Source organism: Microtus ochrogaster, unplaced genomic scaffold (genome assembly GCF_000317375.1).
Source record: "Microtus ochrogaster isolate Prairie Vole_2 unplaced genomic scaffold, MicOch1.0 UNK3, whole genome shotgun sequence".
NCBI lineage: Eukaryota > Metazoa > Chordata > Mammalia > Rodentia > Cricetidae > Microtus > Microtus ochrogaster.
This window is the reverse complement of record NW_004949101.1, coordinates 12,530,673-12,543,934: the sequence shown is the minus strand read 5'-3', so window position 1 is coordinate 12,543,934 and position 13,262 is coordinate 12,530,673. Positions and strand designations below refer to the sequence as shown.

At 41.3% G+C, this 13,262-nt stretch overlaps 1 protein-coding gene across 1 annotated transcript in view; it reads left to right on the top strand.

Annotated features, from left to right (window-relative positions):
- Plcb1 (phospholipase C beta 1) overlaps window positions 1-13,262 on the top strand; it is a 691,541-nt gene that overhangs the window by 555,962 nt on the left and 122,317 nt on the right. Inside the window, exons 18-23 of the mRNA XM_005365666.3 lie at window positions 346-470; window positions 2,686-2,840; window positions 5,679-5,843; window positions 6,342-6,441; window positions 8,185-8,289; window positions 9,269-9,378. Of these exons, the coding sequence (XP_005365723.1) occupies window positions 346-470; window positions 2,686-2,840; window positions 5,679-5,843; window positions 6,342-6,441; window positions 8,185-8,289; window positions 9,269-9,378 (760 nt within the window). The remainder of the gene's footprint in view (window positions 1-345; window positions 471-2,685; window positions 2,841-5,678; window positions 5,844-6,341; window positions 6,442-8,184; window positions 8,290-9,268; window positions 9,379-13,262) is intronic.

Below are 13,262 nucleotides of genomic sequence, written 5' to 3'. Positions count from 1 at the left end.
TTCTCCCATACTCAATACCGTCCTCCCCTGTGACTTATATTCCAGCCTCTTGTAGTGCCCTTCATCTTCACGACTGTGGTTAATGCTTCCTAATTGCATAGACTTTGACTCTGTTGCACTTACTGTCCCAGTACTCAGCACCCACAAGTTTCCCAATAGTAATACTTTGTTTCTAAGAACACGTTTGTTCTATAAACTCATTCTGTGCCTATTTTGCCTACCAATGCAATGTGATCATTAATATTTACTCCGTTCTCCCAGTGCGAGGTAAGAGAGGAGCCTCACAGCCAATAGAGTAGACTGATAATTTTGAAATTGTATCCACTACTTAACATGATGGTCCAGATACAACAAGATGCAACTTAGCAGGATCTATCCCAAAGGAACACGCGTGGACTCCTCCAACTACATGCCCCAGCTCTTCTGGAATGCTGGCTGCCAGATGGTGGCACTCAACTTCCAGACCGTGGGTGAGTAACAGCAGCTCACTTCCGTTGCTGCAAAGTCACATTTCCAAATGTTCAGAAGCCATTATCTTGGGAACTTAGGAGTGGGGGTGGGGCACATTTGATTGGATAACTAAATTCCAATGAAGGATAATCAAAGCAAAGGAAGAGCACTAAATTTTGAAAATTGAGGTGCCTTTAATAATCTTTGAAAGGGGTTTTATATCTGGATTTCATGCTGCTTTTTCAAGCATTTAAAAAAGTGGTATAAAAATCATTTTAGAAAAACTAGAAATTCGAAAGCATAAAAAAAAAACCCAGAAATCCTGGGTTGGGAGAATGCTCAGTGGTTAAAGCCCTTACCTCGCAGCATAGGGACCCGGGGTCCTTTAGAGCCGTGTAAAAAAAGCTTGATGTGTTGACAAGCGCTTGTCATGTCTGCTCTGGAGAGGCAGAGACACAGACCCTCGGGTTTGCTGGCATCCAGACTGGCCTTCTCGGGTCCCAGTGGAAGAGCCTGTTTCAAAAACACAGGTGACCAGTTCGTAAGGAGCACCTGAGGTTGAGCTCTCCCCTCCACACCTGTGTACAGGTGGTAGTTGTTCCCTACAGTCATACGTGCACTGATACATAAACCTGCACACATGTCCATGTGATGTGCGTACACACACACACACACAAAACAGGAATAAAAGAAATCTTCCAGAAATGCTGTCACTAAGAGGTTCATACCTTGCTTGGTAATGTGTGTGTGCGTGTGTGTGTGTGTGTGTGTGTGTGTGTGTGTGTGCGCGCGCTGTGTGTATCTGTCTGTCTGTCTGTCTGTCATCTGTCTGCCTTTGTGTGGGCACCCGCATGGAGGTCAGAGGACGACTTTTATGAGAAGCTCTCCCCTCTCATGTGAGTCCTGGGAATCAAACTCAGATTGTCTGGCTCTGTGGCAAGTGCTTTTCTCTGCCAAGCCATTTTACTCGTCTTAATATTAGTTCTGTTTAATAACGCAATTTCTTGAGTAATATTAACTGTTTCCAGTAGGAGAGGTCTATTGTTTCCTTTTACGTTGCCTTGTCCAATTTTAGTGTTGTAATTATAATAGTTTGATAAAGCAATAAAGAAATTTTTGTTTTTTTCCCCTTGCTCTAAAACGTTTGGCATAGAACTCTGAAACAACCCTCTTATTACCTCCTTGTTGGCCCTAATAGTACAAATATATCACTTCATGGATGATTTGGAACATCTAGTTATTTCCTTGGTGCCTTGGAGATTTAAAATCTTTTTACTTTTTATTTATTATATAAATATTTGTACATATACTATATACATATATGTATACATGCACACTATATGCACACTATATATACTGTAAATCAAATCCACAGATTTTATTTGATCCTGGATTTGATACTTGCTAGGTAAATACTCCACCACTATGCTCTTAGACCCTAAAATGTGTTTTGTTTTGTTCTGTTTTAACCCCAGCAATTATAGTAAATGTACTGACTGTGGAAACTTTGACCAGTAACCTGGGTCCTCTGGAAAAGAGTCTGTGAACAATTCATATTGGCTGTAATTAATCACAGAAATGCACACTTAAATGCCTCCTTTTAAACTGATAAACAAATAATTAGAGCATCCCTTGAAATGGATTACATATAAATCAGTCCTCAGACATCCTCTAAAATGGTTTGCCTGAGTGTAAGTGAGTTTAAATTTTCTGGAGAGGGCATTTTAATAAGACTTACCAAAACAAAAACATCATTTTCTAATGTGCCTACCTTTTGACTCCCAAAATTCCCCTTGCTCATAGCAAACCCACTTTTAAGTTTTCAAAACTTTCATTATGATGTTCACTGAAAGACATATGTAAAATGCTAAAAATTTACTAGAAACAAATATATCTAAAAAAGAGACTGGATAAAAATCATCAACTCAAATATATGTATTCAAAGAAATTTTAGACAGTTGTTAAAATTAAGGCCGAAAAATACTTGCTAAAATGGGTGTAACATTTGTAAAAATGTGTTTAAAATGAAAAAGGTTAACACTATAAGCCAGCCTGCAGGCGTGGGGATGACAGCTCATTTTTTTTTTTAAACTTGTGTCTCTAAATTTTTATGGTGTGTAATTATTTCCTTGTAAAGGTGTGAACAGTCAGGGAAGTGGACTGTAATCTTATGTAGTCTTGCTCTGCAATTTCCAAACACAGATGCACTCACCCTGAGCTGTTGTTTTTAATTAGACCTAGCTATGCAGATCAACATGGGCATGTATGAGTACAATGGGAAGAGCGGCTACAGGCTAAAGCCAGAGTTCATGAGGAGGCCGGACAAGCATTTTGATCCATTTACTGAAGGAATCGTAGATGGGATAGTGGCCAACACTCTATCCGTTAAGGTATGTGCACTCCCATCCTAACCATCCCCAACCCCCACCCCTACCCTGGATATACAGGTCACAAACCTGTCCCTGAGAAGAGACCTAAAGATCATAATATATATTGCATAAAGAAATATCTTTGTCATCAAAAACTTAGGAGTTAGGAAGGATCCTTCATACATTTTCTTTTCCTTTTAAGGATGAAATACTCATTAGCGATTTCCCCAGACTACAAAGAAATGAAGGAGCTGAGTCTCATTCTTAGGATGAGAATAGATGGAGCTAAAGAAATAGATGAGCAGAGCCTTCCCATTGGCCAGTCCCAGTCTTCTCTTTGGAGGCAAACACCGCATTGGAAAATGCACAGGGAAGCCCAGCACCCATACGGAGACCTTCCCATCTTCCCTCCCCTCGTTCTCACCAATCCTAATTATTAAATATTGGGCAAAAGCTTCCACGTTACCACAGCATATTTTTTAATCTACCCAAATATTCAGGGATGTAAAACTCATTTTAATAATCTAAAGGATTGCTTTATTAACTATGCATTTTATCCTAAAAATGAATTCCAGTTCCTTTTATTCAGTTTTTTAAATAGATGTGACCACAGATTTTTAGCTGTCAAGAAGTATTTTAATACCATGAGAGGGCTCTATTTTTATAAAGAGCTTCCCCCATGGACTCTGGAAGTGTGTCGCTGTTGAAACTAGAATGTTATAAAACCCCCACATTTTCTTTTTCAAGTCTCATTCATTTGTGTTTTCATGAATAATTGTGTGGATAATAAACATACAAAACTCAGCATAAATGCATTTTTCAGACTGACCTTAACAAAGCCAAGTGAAACACTTGTCACACAGCTCTTTGGGAGTTTAATTTCTAACCCAAACACCACCAGCGCCCACGCGCATGCTTTGTACTGCTAGTGATGAAACACCAGGGCCTTGGACCTACTAAGCGAGTGCTCTGCCCCTGATCTCCCTCCCAAGCCCTTGGTTTTCTGAGCTCAGGCTTGCCTTGAGTTCTCTGTTCCCCCAACTCAACCTAATGCTGGGATGACAGGCCTCTGCCTCCATACCCGACATTGCTCCAGCCCTTGGTTCTCCCCAAAGTGAGCCACTTTATGTTAAAGTCTCAAAAATGTTTTATAATTTTATCTTTTGAAGTTATTTCAAACCATGGATTATAGAGTGAACTAGGCAAAAATGACGCTGCATAAATGTATTTCTTGTAAGAAATGGTTTTTAGCAAATGAGGTTTAATTCCTGTCAAGAATGGGTAAGACGCCACAAGCAGCACATATTGATGGAAGACTGTGCTTTAGCATTTCTGTTGCTTGTCCTAGCTGAGGCAAACTGGTAGTAGTTTGACTTGTTTAGCTCCACCTCATTCTCATGTGTCTTTTGGTTTATTGATTTTTGTCCTAAAAATTCTACTCTGACAGTGGAAACAGTTCTAAAACCATGGCAGAGATATGGGGAAGATGGAATGAATGGGAAAATATTTGAGAGCCCCCACCAAAAATTTACTCTTTAGCTTCTATCCAAAATGCAGGTCACTGAATAGAGTCCCACCTGCCTCCATTGTCATTGCCAAACCTGGATGGGGATCCCATTGGTCCTGTCATAGCTCTATGTGGGTCTTCTGGCAGAGACTTCCATGTCCCAGACCAGATAACACCGTGATCTGCCATTCCATCTGACTGACAAGAACCCTGAGACTTAGGGTCAGGGCTACTTTAGGACCCTGATTTTCACCAAACAACATCAGCACCCAAACTTCTTAGCATCTGAATCCCTAATGGGATTCATGTCACTTGAAAGTTTCAAATATGTTGTACAAAGCCTGCTGGCAAGTAGAACCCAAGTTCAAAAAGCAGTGGTTGATACCAAGTGTGTGTCCACCAAGCTTATCCTTGCCTTTGCTCTTGCTGAGCTTGTCATCTGTACAATTGTGAGCCTACTTTGCCCAGCTATTCAATATTGTGTAATTGAATGAGATTTTAAGACTTACATATTCAGAAAACATCTCCCACATCTTCCTCTCTGTGTAGCCCAAGTTGCCAACATCCAACGGATCTACCACCTGCCATAGTGGTGAATGGAAGCAAATAGAATGTTCCTGTCCTTCCAGAAAGGGCAGCAGGAGCAGGGAGTGATAGAGCAAACCTGGGGATCCAGGTTGTGTTTGGAACAAAGTCATCAGCTACTCAGCTGCTTTCTGAGGTTACCCACAACAGGGGCAGGGTTGCCAAGATGGTGACTAGGCTAGAAATCTGGCACAATGGTGACGTGAACATAAGCATCAGGAGCTGAGCAATGCCAAAGACTCTGCTGATGTGGTCCGAAATCCTGAATAGTCAGGGAGCCAGTAACCTGAAAAGCTCTCTGAATTAGTTCTGGGTTAATGTATTCATTAATCTTTATGACAGGTGATGGGTCCCTCAGATGTTGACCACTTGAATATAGATAGAGGAAGCCTTAGGAAATGTTATGTGAATATGTAGTCTTAAATCTCGTATAGCTACAGGACATTGATTAATTCTGTATCTAGACAAAGGAGGCCCACAATTCTACAGGTGGTTATCTGGGTGAGGACAGAGGTCATGATAACTTGGTGACATCCAAGGATGCTTGTTCATCCATTGTTCCCAATGACTCCCATCTGATTGGCTCCCAACCTCCCCTTCTCAGTATCCTCTGTCTACTTGTTAAGTGGGAGAGGAATGGTGGTTCTACCCTTGCTTTTCTTTCATTTTGCGTAGGATTTCACACTTGTAGGCTACCATTTGGCCTCCTTCAAGCTGTCTCCTAACTCTTTGTTACTCATTTGTCAAGACTTTCTGCTCTTTTCTAGATTATTTCAGGCCAGTTTCTTTCTGATAAGAAGGTTGGGACTTACGTGGAGGTGGATATGTTTGGTTTGCCTGTGGACACAAGGAGAAAGGCTTTTAAAACCAAGACATCCCAGGGAAATGCTGTGAATCCTGTCTGGGAGGAAGAACCCATTGTGTTTAAAAAGGTGGGTGTCTGCTGCAGGAGGCAGGTGGTTTCTGGGTGTCTTATACAAGCAATTATTTGGTTTTGTGTAGGCAGAGACTGTTTGTTCCTTTGTTTCCTGGCCACTGAGACCCGAATAATAACACAGAAACTATATTAATTAGAACACTGTTTGACCAATAGCTTAGGCATAATTTTAGCTAAATAATACATCTTAAATTAACCTTTAATTCTTGTCTGTGATGGCCACATGGCTTGGTACCTTTTATCAGTGAGGCATTCTCATCTTGCTTCCTCTGTGTCTGAGTGATGACTGAAGACTGAGCCTTTCCTCTTCCCAGAATTCTCCTATTCTGGTCATGGCTTTCCTTACCTCACAAAGAGGCAGTTTAACTTTTTACTGAGATTCGATGAGTCCGATACCTGGTTTGGGAAAGGCAGAGTCAGGTTCTTCAATACTTTTGTAGTTCTTTCTGCGATTTGCTTACTCTTCTAACCAGCCTCATTCATGTCCCCACAGGTAGTTCTGCCTTCTCTGGCCTGTTTGAGGATAGCAGCATATGAAGAAGGAGGTAAATTTATTGGCCACCGGATCTTGCCTGTGCAGGCTATTCGGCCAGGTATGTGGTGAGAGACTTTGTCATTAAAGAATGGCTTAGGATCTGTTGCTCTGTGGTTGGTTTTTTATTTTACTCTTTGGGGGCCTGCCACTCAGTTCCCAAATAAACACATGGAGATTTATTCTTACTTATCAATGCCTAGTCTTAGATTGACTTGATTCTAGCCAGCTTTTCTAACTTGCGTTTTCCTGTTCCACATTTTGCCTCTGTACTTTTTTTTATTTTATCTTTCTTTACTCTCTATATCTTTATTTCTTTCTTACTCTGTGGCTGGCTGTGTGGCTGGGTCGCTGGCCCCTAGCATCCTCCTTTCCTCCTTACTCTCACTCCTCACTCTCTTCCCTAGATTTCTCCTCCTATTTATTCTCTCTGCCTGGCAGCCCTGCCTATTTCTCTCTCCTGCCTAGTTATTGGTCGTTCAGCTCTTTATTAGACTATCAGGTGTTTCAGGTAGGCAGAGTAGCACGGCTTTACAGAGTTAAGCAAATGCATAGTAAAAGAATGCAACACATCTTTGCATCATTAAACAAACATTCCACAGCATAAGTGAATGTAACACATCTCAAACTGATATTGCTTAAACAGTATTGCTCCATTGTGATGTTGGTGCATAACAGAGGCTTTGAAATTATTCAAATAAATCTGGTAGTTTTTCATTTTTTTTCATGGGGTAGTGTTGCAAAAATCAACTTTGGCCACAATTCTTATGCATAACAAGCTGTCTGAAAACCCACTTCCAAATATTTGTGTTCCTGATCATGAGTCTTGTGGGTTAGGACTGTATAATAGTGTCTTTTTTTTATTGCTATAATGAAAATTCCCGAGTTGGGCTGCTTTATAAAGCAAGAAAGTTCATTTCGCTCACAGTGTTGGAGGCTACAAGGTCAAGAGGAGATCGTTTTTATCAGTTTTCTTCTGGTAAAGACCTAATAGTGGAGGCTTCCTAGAGGAATTGGGGGGTGAGGATCACCTCACCAGATAGGAAACTAGAGAAATGGGAAGGCCAAGCTCAGTCTGGATGATTGCTCAGCCTCCAACAAGAGAACCTGGGGATCAAAGCAAAAACAGTCATAGCCTAAGCATTGGTCGGACTAGCCTGTGCTCATGGGAGAAAAAGCTACAGCATAAGGATTGGCTGAGTTAGCCTGAGCTCAGTGGCAAAGTTGTACTTCAGGATGCCATTTGGATTTGATTCTGTCCCATGTGTGTTCATTTTGGGGTGCAGGCTGAAGTGGTGGTGGCATCCAACCTAGGGGCTCTTTTAGAGAACCCACTGGTATGTTAAAAGTATGTTTTAAAAACCTCTGCATCATGTGCATGTTCACACAATGCTGGTCCCAAAACACTAATATCCCATGGACAAAGCAGATCCCCAGTCACAAAATCACATCAAGTATGACTTATTGTAGAGGGCACATTTGGACCAGTAATTGGGACTGGGATACACGATTTGCAGGTAAAAATGTGGTTAGAACAGAAATGATGATGATGATGATGATGATGATGATGATGATGATGATGATGATGATGATGATGACGACGATGATGACGATGATGATGATGATGATAGTATAGAATCAGTGATGCTTTCCAGCCTGTTGAGGAAAGTACTTTCTTATCACTCGGAACGGTGTGATTGACATGAGAAAGAAGTAGACTGTTTTTCCTGCACCACAGGTGGGAATGGAGGTCGCTAGCACTGTAAAGCACCAGGTGACACTCAGTGTCATTGTCACCCTGCAGGCTATCACTATGTCTCCCTGCGGAATGAGAGGAACCAGCCCCTGATGCTGCCAGCTGTCTTTGTCTACATAGAAGTCAAAGACTATGTGCCAGACACATATGCAGGTAAACAGCGCCACCTGGTGGAAGGCTAACTGGGCCAGGGGTGGGACACTGTGGCCTCATAAGCACAACTTCTTTTGTGTGTATGCTTAGCAGTCAGTTCTTTGAGCTTTTGTGTGTACATTAAACATTTCTTGACGGAAATCCTAGTATTCCAATGCTTAGTCTATTTACACAAGGGTAGTCTTATGCCTGTGGAACCAACACTCCCCAGTCCCCACGGGACCAATACTCCCCAACCCATGCTACCCACTTCTGCTGTTGTTCCTCTATGTCTATATAGTGAATTTGCCTCCAGCGAGTTACAGATCTCTAATTCAGTTTATAGATGTGAGTCCCTAATTCGCAGGCACTAACTTAATCCAAAGTCACATTTTCAAATGTTTTGTTGTTTTTATTTTGTATTATCGAGGGTCCTAGGAGTGAGGACCAATCACTGGCCATTGGTGGGGACTGACAAACTTGGAACACATGTTTCTGGCCCAAGGGTGGGGGCTGTAATTCCCTCTGCCTTGCCACTGCCATGCAGATGAGACCCAGATTGCCAAATCGGTTATTCCTATAGATGGAAGGCAGGCTTTACATGATGTCTCCACTCATGATACACTTTTAACCAAATAAGTGCGGAGGCCGTTGCTGGAGTAGACCAACCCTTCAAAAGGAAGCTAGAGAGAGCACCACGTTGTGGGGATAGTCACTTGCAATGCAAATCATTTGACTCTCAGAACCAAGTGATTCTGATTTCTCCTGAAGTTTCAGAAAAGTCCTGACCCTTGTGTATTTTCAAACTGCGGCATATCTGAGTGGGGAGTTCCAGGGGTAGGTGGAGGAATAAATGATGCTGCATCAGTGATTGGGTAGGCCGGTGATGAATGAATGCATGAATGGATGGTGGGTTGTGTGCGTGAATGGTTCCTTGGATGGATGACATAAAGTCCACTCCTGCCAACACCTTGACCTAGAGTGTCTCTTCCCCATTTAGATGTGATTGAAGCTCTGTCAAACCCAATCCGGTATGTCAACCTGATGGAGCAGAGAGCGAAGCAGCTGGCTGCATTGACGCTGGAGGATGAAGAGGAAGTAAAGAAAGAGGTGAGAAGAGCTCCAATCGTAACACATGATTTTTAACGTGTTCCACATCTCCTGGCTGGCATGGGCTATGTAACATCGCACCTCAAAGACATGGCACACATGGAATTCAGCCGAAAGTCACAAAACTGTGGATGAGTCAGCAAAATTTTCACATTTCTTTCCCTTTTGGCATTCCTTAGATAACACCTGTGCCTTATCCCGTGGTTGTAATAAATTATACACATCTTGCTGCTTTGGGTGTTTCTAGGTGATTCTTTGATGATTTAGCCATCAAATCACTGGAAAGCAATAGTCCCTACATCATTTAGTATCTTCTTTTGATTTAATTTAAAATGCATGGTTTTCCAAGTGATTTGTGATTTCTTATACTACACAAAATACTTAGGAAGGGCTGGTGAGAGGCTCGGTGGGTAAGGGTGCCTGCCACGAAGCCTGATGACCTGTGTTCAATCCCTGAGACACATGTATATGGTGGAAGGAGAGAACCAATTGCCACAAATTGAATTCCACGTGGGCATTATGATGTGTGTGCTCACACACATGCCAGACCTTGGTTGTTGTTACACATTGCAGGGGTCACAGCTGGGTGAGCACTCAAAGCTATACAGTTTCCTCTTAGGACTGTCTTGGTAGTACCATGAAGGTTCTCATAAATTGTGTTTTCATTTTCATTTGATGCTAAAACATTTTTAACTTCTTCCCTTATTTTCGAGTGTACGGTTTAGTCTCTGTGTATTTCTCTTACAATTTGTTTCTAGTTTTATTGCTCTATGATCTGATCAGAAATTAAAGACTATTTTGCTTTTTTTGTATTTGATAAGGCTAGGTTTGTGCCTAGAATATTTTATAGAAGGCTCCATAGGATGCTAAGAAGAATTTATCTGTTTGTTTATACATTTTGTTCCTTTTGTTGAAAAATAGATATTTTTCTCACATAACATATCCTGATTATGGTTTCCCCTTCCTCTACTTCTCCAATTCCTCCCTCACCCTCCCATCTGGATCCACCCCCATTCTGTTTTACATTGGAAAATAAATAGGATTCTAGGGGATAATAATAAAATATAATAAAATAAAATGAAAACTAGCCCATTGGAATTGAACAAAAACAAACAAACAAAGGGAAAAGAGCCCAAGAGAAGACACAAGAATCAGAGACACACTCATTTGCATGGAACCCCATAACCACACTAAACTAGAAGACAACATATGTATGCAAAGGGCCTGTAGGTACCCGCTGATACTGTCTGTTAGCTGCTGTTTCCAGAGAGGACTTACTCATATCAAAGGTCCATTGACACCTTTCTTCAGCTGTTCAGCTGGTGAAAGTCTTGATGGAGCGTTTTGGTGATGGTGCCTCCCAGATTATGTCCCTATCACAGGGCAAACTATCACTTTAAGGAGAGTGAAGAGCGACCTTGAGACTGCAGAGATCTCTGACGCCACTGGTGTCCTTCAAAAGCTACACCCTGCACCCGGCACTACATACCAAGAGCTGTGTCACATATTAAGGGCCTATTTATGATAAATAAAAACAGTAAAGGGTATAAGTGCCACAGAAATTGAGACTTAGGTCAATATGTTTTTGTTTCTTCTTTTTAATAAACTTATTAGAAATGATTTTTATATTGCTGATAAAATCTAGATTAATTTGGACATGTCCAGTGTCATTCAATAAACCTGAAATCATTGGCACAGGGAACCACTTCCTAAATATAACCCCAGTAGTACAGACACTGAGAGAAACAATTAGTAAATGGGACCTCCTGAAACTAAAAAGCTTCTGTAAAGGAAAGGACATGGTCAACAAGACAATATGACAGCCTACAGCATAGGAAAAGATCTTTATCAACCAGGGGTTGGTGAGATGGCTCAGTGGTTAAGAGCACTGTCTGCTCCTCCAGAGAACCCAGGTTCAATTCCCAGCACCTACATGGCAGCTCGCAGCTGTCTGTAACTCCAGTTCCAGAAAATCTGACATCATTATACCAATGCGCATGAAATAAAGTTTTGTTTTTTGTTTTTTTAAAAAAAGATCTTCACCAACCCCATATCAGACAGAGGTCTGATCTCCAAAATATACAAAGAACTCAAGAAATTAGTCATTAAAAGAACAAATAATCCAATAAAAAAAATTGAGTACAGACCTTAACAGAGGCATCTAAAATGGCTGAAAGACACTTAAGGTAATGCTCAACATCCTTAGCCATCAGAGAAATGCAAATCAAAACAACTCTGAGATTCCATCTTATATCTGTAAGAATGGCCAAGATCAAAAACACTGATGACAATTTATGCTGGAGAGGTTGCAGGGCCAGGAGGGGGGTGGGGGAGAACACTCCTGCATTGCTGGTAGGAGTGCAAGCTGGTACAGCCCCTTTGGATGTCAGTGTGGCGATTTCTCAGAAAATTAGGAACTGACCTTCCTCAATACCCAGTAATACCACTGTTGGGTATATATCCAAAGGATGCTCAGTCGTGCCACAAGGACATGTGCTCAACTATGTTCATAGCAGCATTGTTTGTCATAGCCAGAACTGGAAACAACCTAAATACCCCTTGACCGAAGAATGGATAAGGAAAATGTGGTACATTTACACAATGGAGTACTACACAGCAGAAAAAAATGACTACATCTTGAATTTTGCAGACAAATGGATGGAGCTAGAAAACATCATATTGGGTGAGGTAACTCAGACCCAAAAAGACAATTATCACATATACTCACTCATAAGTGGTTTTTAAACATAAAGCAAAGAAAGCCAGCTCACAAATCACAACTCCAGAGAACCTAGACAACAATAAGGACCCTAAGGGAGACATATATAGATCTAATCGACATGGGAAGTAGAAAAAGACAAGATCTCCTGAGTAAATTGGGAGCATGGAGACCTTGGGAAGGGGTTGAAGGGGAGGGGAGAGGCAGGGAGAAGAGCACAGGAAAATCTAGAGCTCAATAATAATCAATAAAATTTTAAAAAAAGAAACCTGAAATTACAGAGACTCCACATTGGCCTCAGAGAAAATAAAAGACCACCCTACCTTTGCCCTGTGGAGTTGCCTAAATCCTCCCTGGCCTCATTTTTGAAAATGGAGAATTAGAAAACAGTTTTATTTTTTGGTATTGACCATGAATAGCTAGGAAGAGAAAGTGATTCAGCCTCTGAATGCTGGTGTGTTTTTTCCCATCACTTTGATGTACGCTTATTTTATTTAATGAGGCCACTCAAAATAGGCAGCCATAGTTTTCAAAAAGAAAATTCTATCTTAATGACCCGTTAGCCATTGGAGATCCCAATGTAGTAGCAAAGACATCTTTTGTTTGATGCTTCTAACATGATGCTACTAAAAGTCCTTTCTTATCGAACATAAAATCTTCATTGAACTATAAAGCTTTACCAGGTTTCTAATGTGCTAATAAATTACCTTCTTAGAATGTTTTTAAATCCAAAATTTTCTCCTGGGTTCAGTTAACAGTAATTCATATGAGAAAAGCATTATGCAGCTTATATTCTTACTATTGTAAGTTCAGACTGTAATGTTTATTATATTTATGTGATAGGTGGATTATGATAGGATATTAGGAGATCACATCGAGATTGGCTGCATTTGCTTTCATGTCTTCCTTCTCTTTCTTCTCTTTGGTTTTGGTTTCCTTTCCATTTTGTGGGGGGTGGTGGGGGGGCAGGACATCACTGAATAGTCCAGGTTGGTCTCAAACTCTCCATCTCCCTGCCTGGGATGACTGATGTGTCCCTGAGTATCTTTATCACTTTAAAAATCACTGTGTAAGCCGGGCGGTGGTGGCGCACGCCTGTAATCCCAGCACTCGGGAGGCAGAGGCAGGCGGATCTCTGTGAGTTAGAGGCCAGCCTGGTCTACCA